The 20,001-nt window shown below is 43.3% G+C and overlaps 1 protein-coding gene across 2 annotated transcripts; it reads left to right on the top strand.

The window, feature by feature from the left end:
• The first annotated feature begins 1,596 nt into the window (after positions 1–1,596).
• LOC139373456 (cell adhesion molecule CEACAM20-like) lies at positions 1,597–19,788 on the top strand. Of its 2 annotated transcripts, XR_011627577.1 has the most exons (10): positions 1,597–1,692; positions 1,984–2,322; positions 4,570–4,854; positions 5,539–5,805; positions 7,539–7,817; positions 8,046–8,300; positions 8,498–8,618; positions 16,840–16,880; positions 17,448–17,536; positions 17,841–19,788. XR_011627577.1 is itself a non-coding variant. In XM_071113982.1 (9 exons), the coding sequence occupies exons 1-8, from the start codon at positions 1,644–1,646 to the stop codon at positions 16,856–16,858; spliced, it is 1,614 nt and encodes a 537-aa protein (XP_070970083.1). In that variant the 5' UTR covers positions 1,597–1,643; the 3' UTR covers positions 16,859–16,880; positions 17,448–19,788. The 2 variants fall into 2 exon arrangements, 1 of the variants encoding a protein (XP_070970083.1); XM_071113982.1 differs by having other exon boundaries at positions 17,448–19,788.
• Positions 19,789–20,001: the final 213 nt, after the last annotated feature.

The following is a 20,001-nucleotide window of genomic DNA, read 5'->3' as shown; positions in this document are numbered from 1 at the left end:
CAAATTGGCTGGCGCCCAAAAATACAGATTTCCGATTGTTATGAAAACTTGAAATCGTCCCTAATTAATCGGCCATTCCGATGAATCGGTCGACCTCTACTCTGCATGTGTGGTTCCCACGTGAAATACAGAGGAGGAGGTGTGATGGTGTATGGGTGCTTTGCTGGTGACACTGTCAAGGATTTATTTAGAATTCAATGCACCCTTAACCAGCATGGCTACCACAGCATTCTGCAGCGATACGCCATCCCATCTGGTTTGCGCTTAGTGGGACTATCATTTGTTTTTCAACAGGACAATAACCCAACACACCTCCAGGCTGTGTAAGGGCTATTTGACCAAGAAGAAGAGTGATGGCGCTTTGCATCAGATGGCCTGTCCTCCACAATCACCTGACCTCAACCCCATTGAGATGGTTTGGGATGAGTTGGACCGCAGACTGAAGGAAAAGCAGCCAACAAGTGCTCAGCATATGTGGGATCTCCTTCAAGTCTGTTGGAAAAGCATTCCAGGTGAAGCTGGTTGAGAGAATGCCAAGAGTGCACAAAACTGTTATCAAGGCAAACTAGTGGTTACTTTGAAGAATCTAAAATATATTTAGATTTGTTCAATACTTTTTTGCTTACTACATGATTCCATATGTGTCATTTCATAGTTTTGATGAATTCACTATTATTGTACAATGTAGAAAATAGTATAAATAAAGAAAAGCCCTTGAATGAGTAGGTGTGTCCAAACTTTTGACTAGTACTGTACATTGAATATTCCAGTTCCCACTGTCTCTACCTGTGGTGTTGGTGGTCACACAGGATGCCGTGCACTGTATTGGCACATCTATACAGGTCATGAGATATCTCAACGATTTACCATGTCTCAAGGATCTACGGTAGAATAGAACTTTATTGTCCAGATTTTTTTTTTTTTTTTTTTTTTTACTTCTGTCTGATATTCTACCTCCAAAACCTGGTCTCAGAAATTCCAGACCTAGAAACATGGTTCATGTGGGAGGCAACCCGTCTGCCTAAGGAAGACACGAACATTGTGCCCACAGTACAACTGAACTGTCAAGATGAAACCTTGTCTAGCTTATTCCACTGGGTGTCAGCACTGTCAAGGCAGATCGCAAAATCAAACGTTCACCTTAAACAATTACAGTAGACTACCCTACAATGTTTTTTAGGGTTTGTGGGGTGAATATCTTTTGAAAAAATAAATAGATTTTTTTTTCTTAGAAATTGTTTCCCATGGTGAAAAAGTAAAGCCATTCCTACATTTCAAGCAGTAAATTATATTTAGTTTTTCTTAATTGGTGAGTTGCTAAATTCACAGTAATAGTAGCCGTACCATTCTATGAGCAAATATGATGACTTGACTTGACATTGTTAGGCTGTTTGAAATATTTTGGGCACAGAACTAGACATCATTTCTTCGATATTTTTCATTCTCCGCAGTAGTAATAGTTGGTACTATGTCAAAATAGAGTGCAGTATGTGAATGGGTTGCAATCCATTCTAAGAGGCGGGTTTTCTGATGTTGACACCTTTACTGGGTGTGTACCATGAAGGAGTGTACTCATTCAGTTTGTAAAAGCGACAGGTAGCCCGCATTATTCTCTGTCGCAAGAAGGGTTCCAGACATCTGGGATGGATTTGTTTAATTTTAGGTCGCTTGTCATTTTGCTGTCAGCAGTTGGTAAGATTAATGAATATATAAATTATTGTTAGCCCTACATGTAATAGTGGACCGAAGAAAACAAAATGTTTGGAGATGTGTTGGGTCGGTTAGGTTTTGGAGGCGCCGTCTGAAGGCGCATTGACGTGGTTCTAGTAGAATGCCTTTTTCAGGCCAATAATATAGGCTACCATTACAAACATTTATTTATAGTTTTTACTAGTGCATTGCATATATCTTGCTTCCTTCTTGATGTATATCACACACTTATATGTTGAAGTGAACACCTGTACTCAAACCGGTTTCTCTCAGGATGCTGCAACGGGCAGAGCGTACTCCCAGCAGGCCCGTTGCAGGGAGTACAGGGAAAGAACGTCACGTTCAAAACCCTCATCATGCCCACAGATGTAGGCGACTTTATCACAGTATCTTGGAATTTCAACGGAGGTAGTGGACTTGTACCTGTTGTCACTTCTGCGCCCAAAGGAGAGACAGTTGGCGCTGGCTACGCAGGAAGAGTGTCACTGAATTCATCTACCGGCGTATTGAAGCTGGGACCCTTGACCGCGAAGGATAGCGGGGACTATGCGGTGACCATGGTCACAAGTGCTGCAGTACAGCGCACAGGTGTAACGGCGCTCAAAGTTCTAGGTGAGTAAGACGTTGATTGTGCATACAAGACGTTCATTGAATGCGTAAATGTCCCGAAGTAGCCTACACATTTTGGCATATGTTTGCCAAAATCAACTTTGTTATTTACAGCCAACTGTTTTCGTCTACTCTCTTCATTCCCAAGTAGGCCCTACTCCACAGATGCATTTTGATGCATAATTCCCTAATAATGATTCAAGGGTGTGGCCCTGTGGCTTGGAAAACGAACATTCTAACCTACTACCATGCTATAGAATTATGGGATGGAGTTATGTCACTGGCATTATACTGTATTGCTACAAACCTAGGCCTGTCTTTAGCAATGTGTGTGTCTGTGATGGCTCAAGGCATTTCTTGGATTAATGCTTATCCATGCCAATATCCCAAATTAGTTTTTTCCATATGCTGTGTAGCTAGACACCTACACAGCACTGCCTTCAGAAAGTATTCACACTCCGTGACTTATTCTACATGCTGTTGTGTTACAGCCTGAATATTTTTTTCTCTCAACCATCTACACACAATACCCCATAATGACAAATTGAAAACCATGTTTTTAGAAGAAGAAAAATGTTTGCACATTTATTTAAAATGAAATGCAGAAATAGCTCATTTACATTAGTATTCCCACCCTTGAGTCAATACTTTGTAGAAGCACCTTTGGCAGCTACTGTATTACAGCTGTGAGTCTTTCTGGGTATGTCTAAGAGCTTTCCACACCTGGATTGTACAATATTTGCCCATTTATTTTTTTCGAAATTCTTCAAGCTCTGTCAAATTGGTTGTTGATCATTTCTAGACAACCCTTTCCAGGTCTTGCCATAGATTTTCCAGTAGATTTAAGTCAAACCTGTAACTCGGTCACTCAGGAACATTCACTGTCTTCTTGGTAAGCAACTCCAGTGCAGATATGGCCTTGAGTTTTAGGTTATTGTCCTGCTGAAAGTTGAATTAATCTCCCAGTGTCTGGTGGAAAGCAGACTGAACCAGGTTTTCCTCCTGGATTTTGCCTGTGCTTAGCTACATTCTGTAGGCCTCCTGCCTTATGTAACCATACCAAATGTTACATATCATACTAATTTGAGTGTCCCAGGTTTATGTTTACTATGTTACGTCTAGTCTATGAGACCAGGCATTATACTGATTTAAAAACTCAGTCAACTTCCTCTGTGACAACAACACCGAAAAATAGGGGTTTTATGGTTTTAGAGAATCAAAGGACCATGAATGTCATAAGAAACCTTAGGTGCTGGCTTAAGGCCGGTAGCAAACGCTACAGCATGTCCGGCCAGAACAAGGATGAGGCGGATGTCCAGGTTAAGAAGGGCTTCATGGAAAAAGACAGCCACATTCACACACGTGTCACACACAGCTGACCACTCATGGTTCAGAGAACTGAGAATCATGTCCACTGAGAACTGACATTAACTATGGTTCTGAAAGGAAAGAGGGCAAAGAAAACACAGGCTATAGCACTGCTATAAATAAAGGTTCAATTAAAAAATATATATAAATAATATGAATGACATGGCTGTCTAAGCTAGCGCAGGTTAAGTATAAAACAGGAAAGGCTATACACTACAGCAGGATTTAATATTTGTATTAGTATTTACATTTTCGCATACTGGTTTGTAATTAAGGCATGTGAAAGTTCACATGTTTATAGATGGCATTTCTGCCCCCAACAAATGCATTTTGATGCAAAAAACGTTTTTTATTTTTTACTTTCAAATGCTTCTCCTTTAAAGTAATAACGTCCGTCATTCGCCTCCATTTGCATGCTGCGTCACCTATTCCAAGCTTGAAGGATGGCAATGACGAGTCAGAAGTAGGGAAATAGTTTACAAGTGAAACTGGACGTTCAGGTTTATGGCAAAGTGTAAAACCAGCAAGAGGTCATATACCATTTTGTTGGGTCAGATTAGAATGACCCCTGTGTGTTTTTGGTCAGTTAAACGGCAATTTATTTTACGACATCACAGCCATCGAATGAGCACTTGTTCAGTTCACAACATGTTCAGAAAGCCTTTGCTGCCAACCTGTGGTTTACTTTTCATCAGTTTAATGCTTTCGCTCCCTTCCCCCTCAGCCTTAGAGTACAGCTTCATCAATATGCCGCTCTCCCCTCCCCCTCCCTCTGCCTCAAAACTCAAGCACTGATAACAATTACCCTGAAACCCCATGCCCTCTTTGCCATCACCTCGTCTTCCCATTCACCCACCCCTACCTCCTCCCTCCCCTCCTCAGAACCGGTCGCTGTCGTGACCATCAAGTCCAACCTGAATGAAGCGGTCGAGTTCAACAGCACTGTGGTCTTGACCTGTTCGGCCAAAGGCTCCTTCCTCATGTACAAGTGGCTCAACGGCACCGCCCCACTGGTCGCCGATGGGAATCATGTGACTTTGAGTGCAAACGCAACAGTGCTAACCGTGGCTGGAGTGTTCAGGGAGGATCTGGTCGGACCCATCTACTGCACAGTCTCCAACAAATTAGAGAGCGATAGCAGTGCCCCCTTCAACCTCACTGTCAGCTGTAAGTACCTATGTTCTTATAGCCTGGTCTCACATCTGTTTGAGCTGTCTCCTACTCCTAGGTCATTGTTAGAAAGACAGCACAAACAGATCTGGGACCAGGCTAATATTCTTATCCATTGATTCCGCTCACGTCTCTGCAAGGCTATCTGAAAGGTTCAGGTGGCATTTAGTTTAGTCTTAGGAGGCTTTGTGTGACTTGGGACACTCCCAGTAGGGGTTTCTACACCCAAACCCAACTCTCCTGTTTACACCATGCCTGTGGTCCGATGGTTATGCTGATTTACCCTTATCAAGAGAGTTGAAATCCCGTCAACATTTTCTTTCTCAATTTTATCAAAACGTAGATATGATATTGAGCAGTAGATCAATTCGTTTGTGTGACGGCTTTAGAATAAGTCATGCCAGCCATTTTCTATATTGTAACAGGTAGAGGCTGCTGATCTAAATCAGCCAGCTCAGGGTAGTACAATGCAGGTGTCAGGAAAATACAGGTCAGATAATATCCACATTTCATCAAAGTCCATCTGAGTTGAGCACCTGGGTGGGGATAGACCAAGCATGGCTTGTTTTCGTTAAGAATTTAATGAGCTGCTACATTGTGGTTTGCAGCCTTAGGTCCAGATATTTTTCAAATGTAGGCTTAGGCCTAACTCCAATATACCTAACTCCAATATATTTGCAGATGGGCCAGAAAACATTGCCATGGCAGTCACCCCCACGGCTGAGGTCCAAAAGAAGGGTTCCAACATTACATTGACCTGCTCAGCCCAGTCTAGCCCTGCGGCTGTGATTCAGTGGATCCACAATGGAGTCCCGCTCAATGTGATGGGCCCCAAGCTGGTACTGGCCAACATTGCCGAGGCACAGAGTGGAAACTACTCCTGCATGGCCAGCAATGCCAAAACCTTGCGATACCTGGAATCCACCACAGCCAAGTTCACTGTAGTAGGTGAGTAGAAGAACCACAAGAGCCAATGGGAAATCAATGTTTTGTACATGGATAGGAAGGGTGCTTTAGCAAATACAAAGGGGAACCATGGACAGTATACTGGTAAAGACCTAGAGACTCAAATCTTACTCTAATGGAAAGCTAAGTAGTGAAAATGGTGGTTGCATTCAGTTGAGCTACAGTATTCTTCTGAGGTTCTTGTCGGTAACATGTTTCTCAGATGTTACACTCATTTGATTTTATTAGACTTATAGAATGACTTGATCTTGTTTAACTAATTACAAGGAAGTTATTATTACCCGTTCTCCATTTAATGGTGAATATTTCATCGAAAAGGTTCGTTACAGCCAAATCAACACTTTTTTTAAAACAGTTTCTGTATCTGCAAGATAAAGAATTTGTCATTAGTCCTCCATCCCTGCCTCAAAGAGATGGTATCATCCTTATTAAGCTAATACCATGAACAGACAGACTGAAACCTGTTTCTTGGCTTCGCACCCAGAAGGCATAACACCGAACACTGAATGGATTCTGTATGATTTTTAAGCCTACGGTACAAGTTTCAAACCCAGTGACCTCGTATCATGGCTTTGTACGTTCCCTTGTAGGTTTTTAAAGCGTGCAAAATATGTGCTGCATACCATACGGTACAAAGAGTGCATGGCCCGGTGTGTACTGAAACGGTTTACAACAGGAGACAGACAGTCTACCATGTTATGAGTGACTAAAACCTGCTCGGTTGGGGGGGAGGTCTTTCAGAATGCCTGGAGTTTTTGAGTCGTGTGTTGTTTTTTTCAAAGGAAGAGAGATTGTGGGATGTGGTGGGGGGGGGGGGGGGGGGGGGGTCATTTCAGTCGTTCTATGAATGCTCCACTCTACTTGGCAAACAGTAGTGACTTCAAGTCCAATTATTCCGTCACGAATCACAGTGACACGTTTTTACTTTTAATGACTGACCAAAGCTGAGGAAATAAGAATTTGCCTCTGAAAATGTCTTCAAGCCTAACACTTATTGGCCAAAGTATTGATTAGGCAGTTATGAGTCACCATTGAGGGCCATGAACTTTGTGTTTAAAATATATGATCTTGGCATTCGTTTTCCAACACTTAATAGTCTGGAAAGAAGACATCAAGATAAACAAGACAGTGTTTTCTCCCGTTCCACCGGTTCACCTGGTCCAAAGAAAAACACAAACTTGGCCTTAGTCTCACTTTCAAGTGGTCTAGCAAGACAGTGAGCATGTTAATTGCATTATCTATTCATGTAGGTCATTTGGTTTTGCTTGGTACATCAGCCCATTCAAAGACTCATTGTAAAATAACATTCTATTTGATGTCACATTTTATGGAAACATGGCCTGGTATAAGCTGTACAGTGATATTGTATAGTAGCGACCCACAGACGTCAAATCAACTATTATTCCATGTTGGTTCAACGTAATTTCCTGGTTCAACCAGTGTGCCCAGTGTTCAGATGTCATGTCATTAAGGTATAATGAAAGTACAATGTCTTCCAATTTAGTAGGCATCGCCAAATGCATCCAACTAAAATCGAATGAAGAGTTCATCAAGCTTCATGGGGTTCACCAAGCTTCATGGGGTTCATCAAGCTTCGTATATTCTAAATACTTTGTGGGTCTAGCACTCTGTAGTTGTGAGTGAAACAAGCTGTCTCTCAGTGTTACCATCTGGTCTGTGTAAACCCGACCTCCATTTGTCCTCTGTGTTTGTAGAGGCCCTATCCGGCACTAAGATCACAGGCCCCAATGGAACGCTCGTTGCAGGTAACAGCACGGCCACCCTGAGCTGCCAGGCAAGCGCCGGCACCGCCGGCACCCGAGTGTGGCTGAAGAATGGCGTGGCACTGTCTCCTAGCAACAGGGTCGTGGTCTCGGCAGACAAGAGCTCGGTCACGATCAAGCCAGTGCAGAAGGAGGACAGTGGGGAGTACCAGTGCAAGCTGACCAATGTTGTGAACACAGACTCTGCCAGTCTCAAGATAGGGGTCAACTGTGAGTCTCTGGCCTCTTGACCTCTACGCTGACCATTAACACCAATGAACAAAGTTAACTTTATGTTTTGTTGTATATTCATAACGTTACAGTATCCAAAAAGAAAAGCTTTGTGTTTCACCCAAATCCACAATGAACTGTCTGAATGCTAAAGTGTAGTATTATTGAGGTCAGAATGGCCAAATCCAGCTGAAATTCAGGTATAAATTCTCCTTTCCTGTGTGTCAGTTGGTCCTGAGGCTGTGTCGGTGAAGGGGGATAGTGCCGTGGAGGTGAAAGACCGTGTCACGCTCAAGTGTACCTCAGTCTCCCTCCCTGCTGCCACCTACACCTGGAAGTTCAACGGGACGCGGACCGACGTGATGACAGCCGAGTACATCATCGAAGCCGCCGTGTACAAGAACACTGGGATTTACACCTGTGAAGCCAGCAACGCCGTCACCGGGTTGAGCACCGCCGTCGCCCACCAGCTGTCCGTCAAAGGTTTGATAGTGGAAGAGTATTCCACCATTCGGCACCATGGTTCTTAGGATGTCTTCTCACCCTAACTTTTGTTGGGATATTCTACACGTAAATCATGTACGGTAGCACTGTACACATTTATCTCCAGAGGAAGCCGCATTACTTTGAGATGTTCTGATGACGATGATAAATGATAGGTTGTTCTTGTGATTCCTCAGAGGAGGGAACACTGGATAATGGTCTGACGGGCGGGCAGATCACTGGGATCGTCATCGGCGTGATTATCGCCCTAGGGGCCATCATCGGTGGAGTCCTCCACCTGAGACGGAGAAAAAGACAGTGAGTTCTCTTGGTTTTACCTTTTGATCCACTTGTGCTAATCCATTAAAAGAGCGTATGGCTTTGCAGACACACCTGTTGTGTGTAATGATACCCAATTCCTCCCCGTCTCTTAAGTGCCCTTCCTGTGAATCTCCAGGCCTCGCTTCATTCCTCTCATTCTTTGGCATCCTAGAACTTGTAGTGTTACCAAGTATCTTCACTTTGTTTCGTAGCAGTCAAATTCTCTGCACTTCCAAAAACCCTATTTTAGCAAACTCTTTGTGGCTTTTCATTTGCCTCAACACAGATAAAGATACTGAATTTTTTGTTGGGGGGGGGGGGGATTCATATGGAACTCCAGAGTGGAACTCCAAGGTTATGGAACTCCAAGGTTTCATATGGAACTCCAAAGTGTCATTTCTGATCAATCGTATCACTGAGGTGAAAGTGATGCAAACGACCACATCCTCTGAGTTACCTGCCAGTGGATTCAGGAATCGTTATCTTAAAGCGAAGAACAAACCGTTTAGCCAAGGCAGACACGGGCTGACACGCCTCGCAGATTCCAGCATTTGGCAACAGAAATCTATGATAACACCCCTTCTGAACAAACCAGAAAGGGAGAAATATACCACAGGTGTCATTGCTCACAGTTTTGCGTCAACACCCTTTTTCTCATTGGAACTCTTGTTGTAGTTCACGTTCTCATTCCTCTCCCCTCCCTCGCTAATAAGAGTGTTGTCAGGCAGAGCAGACGAAAAAAAAGTGACCTGATGGGACAGAGATCGCTGGAGGTACTGTACCTGCAGAGCACGGTCTACAACCGCCGCTCCAAGGTTCAGAGTTTGTCTCCCTGCTCCTCGTCATCATAATCCGACAAACTCAAACTTGATATTTGAGGCTATTGTTCCTTGACGGCGTTCGCACTCCTGGAGGTCTTAGAGAGGAAACTGTCTGTATCCATTGACTAAGAATGTCAGGTTTGGATCATTGGCAGGCTCCTCTCGCCTGTAACTATTCCCCAGGCCGTTGCTGCAAATGAGAACGTGTTCTCAGTCAACTGACCTGGTAAAATAACGGATGAATAAATAAATAAATTATTGTAAGGTTGTCAATGGAAAAACAGGAACTCTGTAAGTGAAGATGAACTACTGGGATTGCTCGCTTAATATCTACCTGGCTGATTTCTAGAGTGTGCCTGCAGATGCATTCCTTGAAATAGTTTTTGTTTCATTAGTAGACGTCGTACAAAGTAGTATTACGCACCTCAGCTTTTTGTGTTTGTGGCCAGTAGAAAATAAAGAACGGAGGTGTGCGTAAAGGTTCAAAACAAGGAAAGGGAAATAAAGTTACAGGGATTTCTGATGCAAAGACCAACCGCCTTCATCCAGTCAGGAAGATGAGCCTCCAGATAACCAACCAGCATAACACGCAGTTCCCCCAAAGTGCAGACTTCCTATTGGATAACTTAACAAGCTGATAAAAAGCAAAAGATACAACATTTTACTTGAGTTCACTTCATTGTCGTGTTTACTGCCGGTGAACAAGGGGAATGCAGTGTGGCGTTAAAAGTAGGCCTGGTTGGTTACGTTTAGACAACCCTGTGTGCACAGCTGGGTTCACACAGACGCACAGCTGTTTTAGATGAGAGAGGGACTGGCAGGTTCAAAGCCCCAAACACCATACGGTTCCTGATTAGTGCGATAGGTGACTGGCAAATTGGTGCACAGCAGGCCAGGCCCCTAAGTAAAATGGGGGGGATTAGTGATTACAGGTGCCAATAGTGTAGGTTTCTGGAAAAGGGCACAGTCTTTATAGGGAGCAGATTATTTTCACCGGTAGAGGATATAGATAGATATATGTCTTAGGTGTACGCTGAATTTGTTTAACCATGTTCTGATATACGTTACTGGACACTTTTTACAGAGTATCCAAGATTGATTAAAGCAACTAAGATATGATTCTGTTGATATACCATGACATGTATACAGTAGATAACTGTGATACGTCACAGATAAACCACTGCCAAAGACCTGCATGTATTTATTCTGGCTCGCTCTCCTCATTCTGCCTGGCCTTGTCAGCCTGGATCAACGCTGTGGGTTTCAGTATTTTGAAAACACAGTCGGACCACATTCCAACACTCTCTCTCTAGCCTCACACTCAGGAGAGGAAGATTCCATCTCAACAGGGGGGTCCGCCTCTTTTCGCCCCTCTCTGAATCACCTTAAGATAACAAGCTGTCGGGGCGTGGTGGCCCCGGGCCGTGGAACGGACACTTCCAGCCGAGCTTAAGCCCCTCCTCACTTCAGATTCAGAGTATTTAATAGTCACGTACAGTGTTGCAGGTGTGATTGTAGGGTACAGTGAAAATCTTAGTCTTAGAGATCCAACATGCAGGACTAAGTGAAATAAAATAATGGAGATGGTAATAAAAAACAACAATAGAAATAGCACTATATACATAACTGTGGCGGTGATAAATAGATCAATTAAGTAGCAGGTAGCTGACTAGTGGTGGCTATTCAGCAGTCTGATGGTCTGAGGGTAGAAACGTTCCGTTTTTGACACAATGCTCCTGTACTCCCCTTGTCTGAGTGATAGAAGCAGGGAGAACAGGGCGTGGCTTGGGAGCCTGGGGACCCAGATGATCTTCTTGGCCTTCCTGCAACACCTGGTGTTGTAGGTGTCCTGTAGGACAGACAGTGTGCGTTCGGCTGCACGTACCACCCTCATAAGAGCCTTGCTGTCCTCGAGCGGTGGAGTTGCCGCACCAGGCTGCGATGCAGCCCGACAGTATGCACTCAATGGTGCTCCTGTACAACACTGTGAGGGCCCTCGAGGACAGGCCAAATTTCTTCAGCATCCAGAGGTTGAAGAGTCATCACGTCGGTCAGTGTCCAATTGAACTTCCAGGTGTAGGTGGCAGCAGGGAGGGAGACTGGGGTACACTTCAGCGTGACACGGTCTTTCACCTCTACGGCACTATCCCCCTTCACAGGACCCAGTTGTATGGGGAGGAGTTCAGACCCAGGGTTGTGAGCTTTGTAATGAGCTTATAGGGCACTATGGTATTGAAGGCCGAGCTCTGGTCGATGAACAGCATCCTCACATATGTGACCAACCGGCTCAATCTTATGTAGCAAAATTTGAAATTGTGTTTTTTACATTTAGATAAAAGTAGAGACTCAGAGCTACAAAATGGTATATCATACACTACAATTGAGGAACAATGGGAAAGTAATTCTACTTTGAAAGTTGATAAACTTGTAATCTCACTTTGGAGAAAATGGCCCTTGAATGTTTTGGTACACCTACTGGAGAGCTCTTTGTCTACACCCATTCAGCATCGTTCACACAATCTTAAGCTTCAGCCCCACCCAGCTCTTTAAGGATTCACATGTGAGGCCATATAGTAAACAACCAAAGATTTCAAGACTAAAGGCTGGTTTATACTACGGGTGTGTTCATAAATTCAATCTGGAGTGCCAGAGCGTGCTCTGGCGTTTTGTAAATTCAGAGCGTTTTGCTCTTGGAGTGTTCAGACAGCATACTGGACGCTCTGGCCTAGGAGTAGGGTTGATCTGAGCGTTCTGACCTAACAACAACAGTCAAGCACCCAAACTAACTGACTAACATTGGCTAGCTTGCTAGCTACTTCCAGACACAAATGAGGAAACAGCTCACTCTGACCCTTTTACTCACCCTAGCAGAGGTGGTTAGGTTGTTTTTGTTGGTGACTGCAACTGTGCTTCTCGCAACAATTTAATTCAGCTCTTTTTTTCCAACGTTTACTGACACCGGCCATATTGAACAAGTGTTGAGCGTTCGTAAATTCATCTGTTATTCTGCTCTCTGGCACGCTCAGACAAGTGCTCTGAAATCAGAGTAAATAGCCAGAGCGTCTATCAACAGTTGTTGCAGTGGCATCATGAACATTCTATTGAAATGGTTACTTGCATAGTGGAGTCTTTTGTTTAGACATGTAGCTAGCTAGCTAAACAATGAACCATAATCCCAACTCACAACGTTACTACCCTGCATGAATCTGCAGGTAGCTAACCAACCAGGTTCAATGTTAGCTAGCTAGCTAACATGAGGCTATAACTACCAATGCAAATAGCTCTGAGATACGAATAATATTACTACACAGATCATACACGTAACGTTAGCTCGCGAGCCAGCCAGCTAAGGTTAACTAGCTAACTAACAGTACACTTTAACTTGAAATGAAAACAACTTTCTGACAAAATTTGAAATGTGTAATATCTGAAAATGTAGCGAGTTTACTATTTTGCCTGTATTCATGGATGGACGCATCTCCCTCTCTGTCACAGATGCCATGGTTGCCTTAGTTTGAAGATGTAATCCGGAGAGAGGTGTTTTATACAACAGCCTTCAGTGTGTTCTCTTTTCAACTCCGTCTGCATATTTGCAATCAAACGGCAGAATTTTCTCCTTAGCTACTGTATCATACTCTAATTCCACCATGCATTCCACTGATTTCAAAACATGGTCCTCCAGAAAGTGGAGAGCAACCCCTTTGCAGTTCTACTATGTGATATCTTTCAAAGAAATCTGCATTAGAGAGGATTACCTACACATACTGACCAGCTCAAATAGACAGTAGCGTGCTACATGACAGACATGACAGACCAATCTGAACTCATCTCTCGACATGTCCAGCCCACCCATTATCTCAGCCAATCACGCCTAGCGGGAAGGTTCCTGTCTTTTTCTGTGGCTAAACCAACTAGGCTCGTAATTGAACAATTGTATTAATATTTACAGATTGCATATCAGTTTGTTATTAAGGCACATGAATGTTTACATGTTCCAGAAGGCACTTCTGCCAAAAAAACGCATTTAGATTTTTTTTAAATTAAAAAGTTAACTACGTTCAAATGGCTTTCCTGTGGAATGGTGACGTGCGACATACGCCTAGTTTCCTGAAATGAGTCACATTTGCATTCCTATGGTCCAGGTGGGTAAGGGCAGTGTGCAGTGCAATAGCGATTACGTCGTCCGTGGATCTGTCAGGGCGGTAGACTAATTGGAGAGGGACGAGTGTGTCGGGGAAGGAGGAGGTGATATGGTATTTGACTAGCCTCTCAAAGCACTTCATGATGACAGAAGTGAGTGCTACTGGTCTGTAGTCATTCAGCTCAATTTCTTTCCCTTTCTTGGGCACAGGATGATAGTGGACATCTCGAAGAAGGTGGGTATAGAGGCCGGAGTTAGGGAGAGATTGAAAATGTCCGAGAACACAAAACAGCCAGTTCGTCTGCACATGCTCTGAGGGCACTGCTAGAGATGCCGTCTGGGCCAGCAACCTTGCAAGGGTTAAGATGTTTGAATGACTTACTTGAATGGTAGCTCAGGGTCATTGTGCTCGTTTCTTGAGAAAAAGGTGTTTAGCTCGTCCGGTAGGGTGGCGTTGGTGATCGTTAGGAGCCCCTGCCACATACGCCTTGTGTCCGACCTGCTGAATTGCTCCTCCCCTTTTGTCCCTATACTTGTGTTTCACCATCTTGATCGATCTGCGTATGTCATATTTGTACTGTTTAACCAAACTATTGTCCGCGGTCACCTTGCTCTGTTTATAAGCAGCATCTCTCTCTTCAGATTTCTGGTACGTTGTGGTGGACTAGAGAGGTGGACAGAGATTTGAGTCAGTGGAGCAACAATTAGATAAGGGAAATTTATGCCCTTCTTTATTGCCATCACTTGGATTTTCCCCCTTTCCATGGGAGTCACTGGTGATAGGAGAGAGGCTGAGTTGAGAGCATGTTTGGAATGCCACCGTCTTGTCTGCACAGGTCTCTCGCTCTCTTTCTGTCCATCTCCCTCTTCTTCTCGCCTCTTCTGTCTGTTACTGTCTTTCACTCTTTCTAACATTCTTACTCTACATTCCTCTCTTCCACTTGGTTCCATCTGTCCTCGCTTACTTTCCGCTATGATTTAGAGTTTCCTCGACACGGTTTGTCCTGAGGGACATTCCTCACGGAAGTACTCATATTTTCTGGAGACATGCCGTAATTCAGCCATAGTACACGGGCATACCTGCAGGATCAAAGTGAAACGGCCAAGTACTCATTGTTGATATTGTAGTTATTGAGTCATCCTCTTCCTGTGTTTGCCCCCATTGTTATGTCTACTGTTCTTATCAATGGCACAAAACTAGGCTAGATGCTTAGATGCTTTCTGAGATGAGATCGCAGCATTACAAAGGTTACAGTACCTACCAACACTGCTCTTATTCATCAGGGCATTAGGGTTTGTTCACTAACCATTTAAACTCGTAGGAATTGGCCTATATGGATAGGGCTAAATATATATTTTTTTACAGAAGAAATATGAAAACCATATGTATAACCATGGTAGCAATTAAAAGGAAACAGTTTGGAAATTAGGGGGAAATTATTTAGACTAAAGGCGAGGACAAAACAGTTAATCTGAAACGAGATGGAATCTTAACTTTACATTGTTGATTGTATGTGAATTTTACATTTGTCTTTTTCGCTGCATTTGCTGATAACGAAATCGGAAAATACTGTGGATACATTCAGCAACACGATAAGGATATAAAAATTTGGGGTAGGTACAACATAAGACAAAGAGATGAGAAGGGTTTGAGTGAGAGGTCAAACTGGTGTCTCCAAGTGGCTTTCACACCTCTACAAAGTGTCCACAGTTCCTAAGCAATTTCAATGCAATATTATGACTCCAAGAAGAGTCTTCAACAATGAGCTGCTATTCCAAGCTCTCCTAGCTGTGTTGTTGAGGAACGAGAGCAAGCAGACTTGTAGTTGTTCAGAACAACCCAGGGTATGACGCCACGTCGTCTTGGAACTGAACATCAAGCACAGTGATCATAAACGTTGACAATGTACTCTATATCACATGAGTCTTACGATATGGAAATGGGAAGTCTTTGGCTTGCTTGTACGGCATAAAAGCGATATTTTATTATAATCCTCAACGTCTCGTCTTTCAAAATACTTTGAGTCCTCTTTTATTTACAGCATTTCCCTCACTCGGACAACAAAACATTTGCTCAAATTGCCCAGTTACAGGGAGGGATGGGGCCAACATCTTGTCACTCGTGGGCTCAAGCTCAGAACCGCTGTCAGTCAATACCCATACCGTGCTGTGAAGCGGAGACCTTGAGCTCTGACGTCATGTACACTCGGTTGGCAGTTTATTAGGTACGCCACCCCGTTCACCTGGCCATGGCTTGCTATTTTAAAGCAGGCAGACGGGCATCGAGGCACTCAGTTACTGTAGGATTAGAATGGGCAAAACGAGTGACCCAAGTGACTGTGAGCATGGTATTATCGTCGGTGACAATCAAATAACATCCAGTCAGCGGCAGTCCTGTGGGCCAAAAAGGCTGGTTGATGAGGGGTCAAAGGAAAATGGCAAGAAACGTGCAAGCTAACAGGCGGGCCACAAACAGTGGTGTGGCGCAGTACCACAGTGGTGTGTAGAATGGCATCTCGGAACGCACAACTCGTCGGTCCTTGTCATGGATGGGCTATTGCAGCCGGCGACCACACCGGGTTTCACTCCTATCAGCTAAAAACAAGAAGAAGCAGCTCCAGTGGGCACGCGATCACCAACACTGGGAAATTGAGGAGTGGAAAAACATTGCCTGTTCTGATGAATCCCGGTTCATCTTGCTGATGGCAGAGTCAAGGATTTGCCGTAAGCAGCATGAGTCCATGGCCCCATCCTGCCTGGTGTCAACGGTACAGGATGGTGGCGGTGCTGTAATGGTGTGCGGAATGTTTTCCTGGCACACGTTTGATCCCTTGATACCAGTTGAGCAACGTTTCCATGCCTGAATAATTCTGGGTGTCTGACCGGGTCCTTCGTGTACCTAATAAACTGGCCACTGAGTGTATAGCATGTTACTGTAAAGCCACTGCGTTACAATTTAGGCGCTTATCAGTGACCAAATCTGCCAATTTCAACATGTATATGAGTACAAGTGTAAAGAGCTACCTATTGGGTTTCCATCAAAGAAATTAGGATACACAATTATTTTGAAATAATAGCTGCCTGCTTTATATTTGTTGCGGTCATGTGGATATATGAACTAAAAGTCAAGTCATTCAGGTTGTCAAAGTGAAGTTATCATCCCCACAACAATGAGGCGTCTTGTTTTCTCAAATCCCTTCAAAGCCAACTCATCATTACACTCATCGCCACTATTTTCTTTTATGTTCTGTTTCAGTGTCGAGTCGCCATACTAGAAGAGTGCCCCGAGGAAAGCTGGTAAGCCGCTCTTTGATAACTCTATATTATCCTGAAGTTGTTTTTGCGTTCCCTTGTCAGGCAACGCAGGCCAGCATTATTATCCTGTTGTTAACAACAGTTATCAAGGCTGTCTCCACTGACCTGGGACAAATATTTCCTTGTTGAGGACATTTTTATTGCATTGCGTTTGAGGCTATAGCTACTGTTCTGTGGTGCCACTCCGTATCACACACATTTTACCTGAAAGGCCTTTCAGATAAGAATGTTGACTTTATACGTAGGGAGTGAGCACCGAGTCCGAGTCTGGCATAGCTACAGTAAATCAGTGTATCCATCTTTAGTCTGAATGAACAAGTAAGGCAAAGGTCCTCATTGCTGTTATCATTTGATTTTTGCCTATTAGCACTTTGGAAGTTGAAGTAGAACAAAAGCCAGTAGACACTGTATAGCCTAAGTATTGCCAATGTTCACCTAAGAGGACTTTCAGACGAGGGCTGATGAAAACAAGATATTCAACTTCAGAACGTGTTCTTGTGGTTGTGAGTAGCGCTCAGTGGTAAGCTATGAGTTTCTTCTTCCCCACAGGAGCTATCAGCCCAAAGAATCAGCCAATTATTCCCCTCAAGATCAATCTCTGCAGTCGGGAAGACCACTCAGGTGGAAACCTCCCCCAGGTCTGTCCAGCCATACAAGCTATTCATCACAAAGTCCATATAACCCCAGGGGTCACAACATCGCCCTCTCCAAAAACACTCACACATCACAAGACATGGTCATCTCTGTTGAAAATGGTGGTGTCCTTGGGCTTGGATTGGACCCGAAAGCACCAACACATCTATCCCATCTAACATCTATCTGTCTGTATGGACTTATTTTCCTTCACACACCTTCCCTCCTCTCCATCCATCCCATTGGCTAAGGTAAACAGCTCCCAACATTCCCTGAGAATGCTGACTCTTCCCTTTTTTTGCAAAACAGGAATGTCATCGCTTACATCAATTTCTCCACACATTCCTTGGGAAATGAATCGCATCATAGACTTGAGCGATGGTGAGAAACTGGAGGAGGATCTAGTGGTGTAATACACTGGAGTCCCACGGGACTGTAGGGCTTAGTCACTTGGTCCCTCCTCACTGAGCACACTCATCAAGGCGAATGGGCAAGTATCGTCTGAATCTTTCAAACACCTGACGGACACAGGTTCATAAATCTGACGTTGCCACAGACAGGTGTCTGCCTGATCCCAAGGATTGCTCCCCCCCTCCCCCCCCTTTTTCTTTTCCGTCTTTACCTCTACAAGATCTGCTCGTAAGAACTTAATGTGAAGACGGCGATGACAAGATCCAACACGCAGCAAATATTCAGGGGAGAAGAAAAAAAAAAGTAGGAATGTTTTTGTGGGCAAAGACATTCTTTGGTTTTGGAGGGAAAATGTGTGTGCTTCAGGGCTGTACTACTGAGTTCTGTTATTTGCTATATTCCACTTTTCAAATGTTTTAATCATTTGGCCTTTTGTAGTTTAAACCCCCCAAAAAGACAAAACTATGTTTTTAGAAACATGAATGAACAAGTGACATTTTATGTTAACTGTAACACAACCCCTTTTGACCTGCTTTTAGCTTTGTTTTTGTCACTAGTGTTTTTTGAACCCTCCGATGAATACATTAAGCTGATGGGGTTTGTTTTTTTAATCCAATGAATGATAATAAGTTGTTTGCTGTCAAACAATTAGTTGTTTGATAGCACACACAGGTATGTGACAACCAGTCATACACACCTTCAATTAGAACACACAGAACTATGGGTTAAAAGTTATTTTATCTGTTAAGTTTTCTCCCGCTATTTAAAGTCAATGGGGGGTTTTGTGTGGCATAAACAGTACAGGGCAGTTACTCTAGTAGGCCTGGTAATGTAACTTGGCTGTGGAAGGTGTTTACTCTTGTGGTTTGACCTATTCTGTTTAAACATGTAATTACATAAAGCATTCCGTATATTCAAACATAAAGACAGATGCACAGACACCAGAACTTGAACACGGTAACCAAGTACACTGAACAAAAATTTAAACACAACATATTAAGTGCTGGTCCCATGATTCATTAACTGAAAAAAATATCCCAGAAATGTTCCATACACACAAAAAGCTTATTTCTCTCAAATGTTGTGCACAAATTTGTTAACATCCCTGTTAGTGAGAATTGTATCCTTTGTCAAGATAACACATCCACCTGACAGGTGTGTCATATCAGGAAGCTGATCAAACAGCATGATCATTCCACAGGTGCATCTTGTGCTGGGGACAATAAAAGGCCACTCTAAAATGTGCAGTTTTGTCACACAACACAATGCCACAGATGTCTCAAGTTTTGAGGGAGCATGCAATTGGCATGCTGACTACAGGAATGTCCACCAGAACTGTTGTCAGAGAATTGAATAAGCCGCCTCCAACGTCGTTTTAGAGAATTTGGCAGTAACTCATTCCGATTGGCTGGGCCTGGCTCTCCAGTGTGTGGGCCTATGTCATGTGGCTGCGCCCATGCCCAGTCATGTGAAATCCCTATATTAGGGCCTAAAGAATTTATTTTAATTGACTGATTTCCTTATATGAACTGTAACTCAGTAAAATCTTAGGAATTGTTGCATGTTGTGTTTATAGTCTTGTTCAGCAGGTACACTGGTCAAAGCCACTGCATGTACTAGTCATTAGTTTTCATAGAGATCTAAGTAAGAAACTTGATTGACTGAGGAAGAATGAGATTGTTCCGTTTTCGTCTCGTTGGTTTAGTTCTTGAAGATAAACAGGGAGAAATTGACACCTTTTACCTGAAGTGTTTTAGTGAAAAATGGAAGAGCAATAAACCTTTGTAAATATGATTTACTTCATGTAAATGTATACTGTAATAAACATTGTATTTTTTAGGCTTGACATTCTGTTGTCGATTTGGGGTTTCTTGCTTTATCTTCATTTGAATATTTCAAATGTCAGAAGCTTTCTCAGGTTGTTTACAGAAAGGCGTATTATTCTTGAATGACTGACCAGCCTATATTCATTCATCATTTTTCTCCTTGTATGGACACGCCTCTGAGATTTTTTGTTTTATTTATTCTTCTGTCCTTACTGCCACTTGTGTTTTGTTAG

This window comes from Oncorhynchus clarkii, chromosome 18 (genome assembly GCF_045791955.1).
Source record: "Oncorhynchus clarkii lewisi isolate Uvic-CL-2024 chromosome 18, UVic_Ocla_1.0, whole genome shotgun sequence".
Classification (NCBI taxonomy): domain Eukaryota; kingdom Metazoa; phylum Chordata; class Actinopteri; order Salmoniformes; family Salmonidae; genus Oncorhynchus; species Oncorhynchus clarkii.
This window is presented reverse-complemented; position numbering and strand designations above follow the sequence as displayed.

What these genes read in the sequence shown, in the direction of transcription:
- LOC139373456 (XM_071113982.1), top strand. Translation starts at nt 1,644, where the DNA reads ATGGATTTGTTTAATTTTAGGTCGCTTGTCATTTTGCTGTCAGCAGTT. An exon ending in AACGGCGCTCAAAGTTCTAG is followed by an intron (nt 2,323 to 4,569) that starts GTGAGTAAGACG and finishes TCCCCTCCTCAG; the next exon opens with AACCGGTCGCTGTCGTGACC. An exon ending in CTTCAACCTCACTGTCAGCT is followed by an intron (nt 4,855 to 5,538) that starts GTAAGTACCTAT and finishes ATATATTTGCAG; the next exon opens with ATGGGCCAGAAAACATTGCC.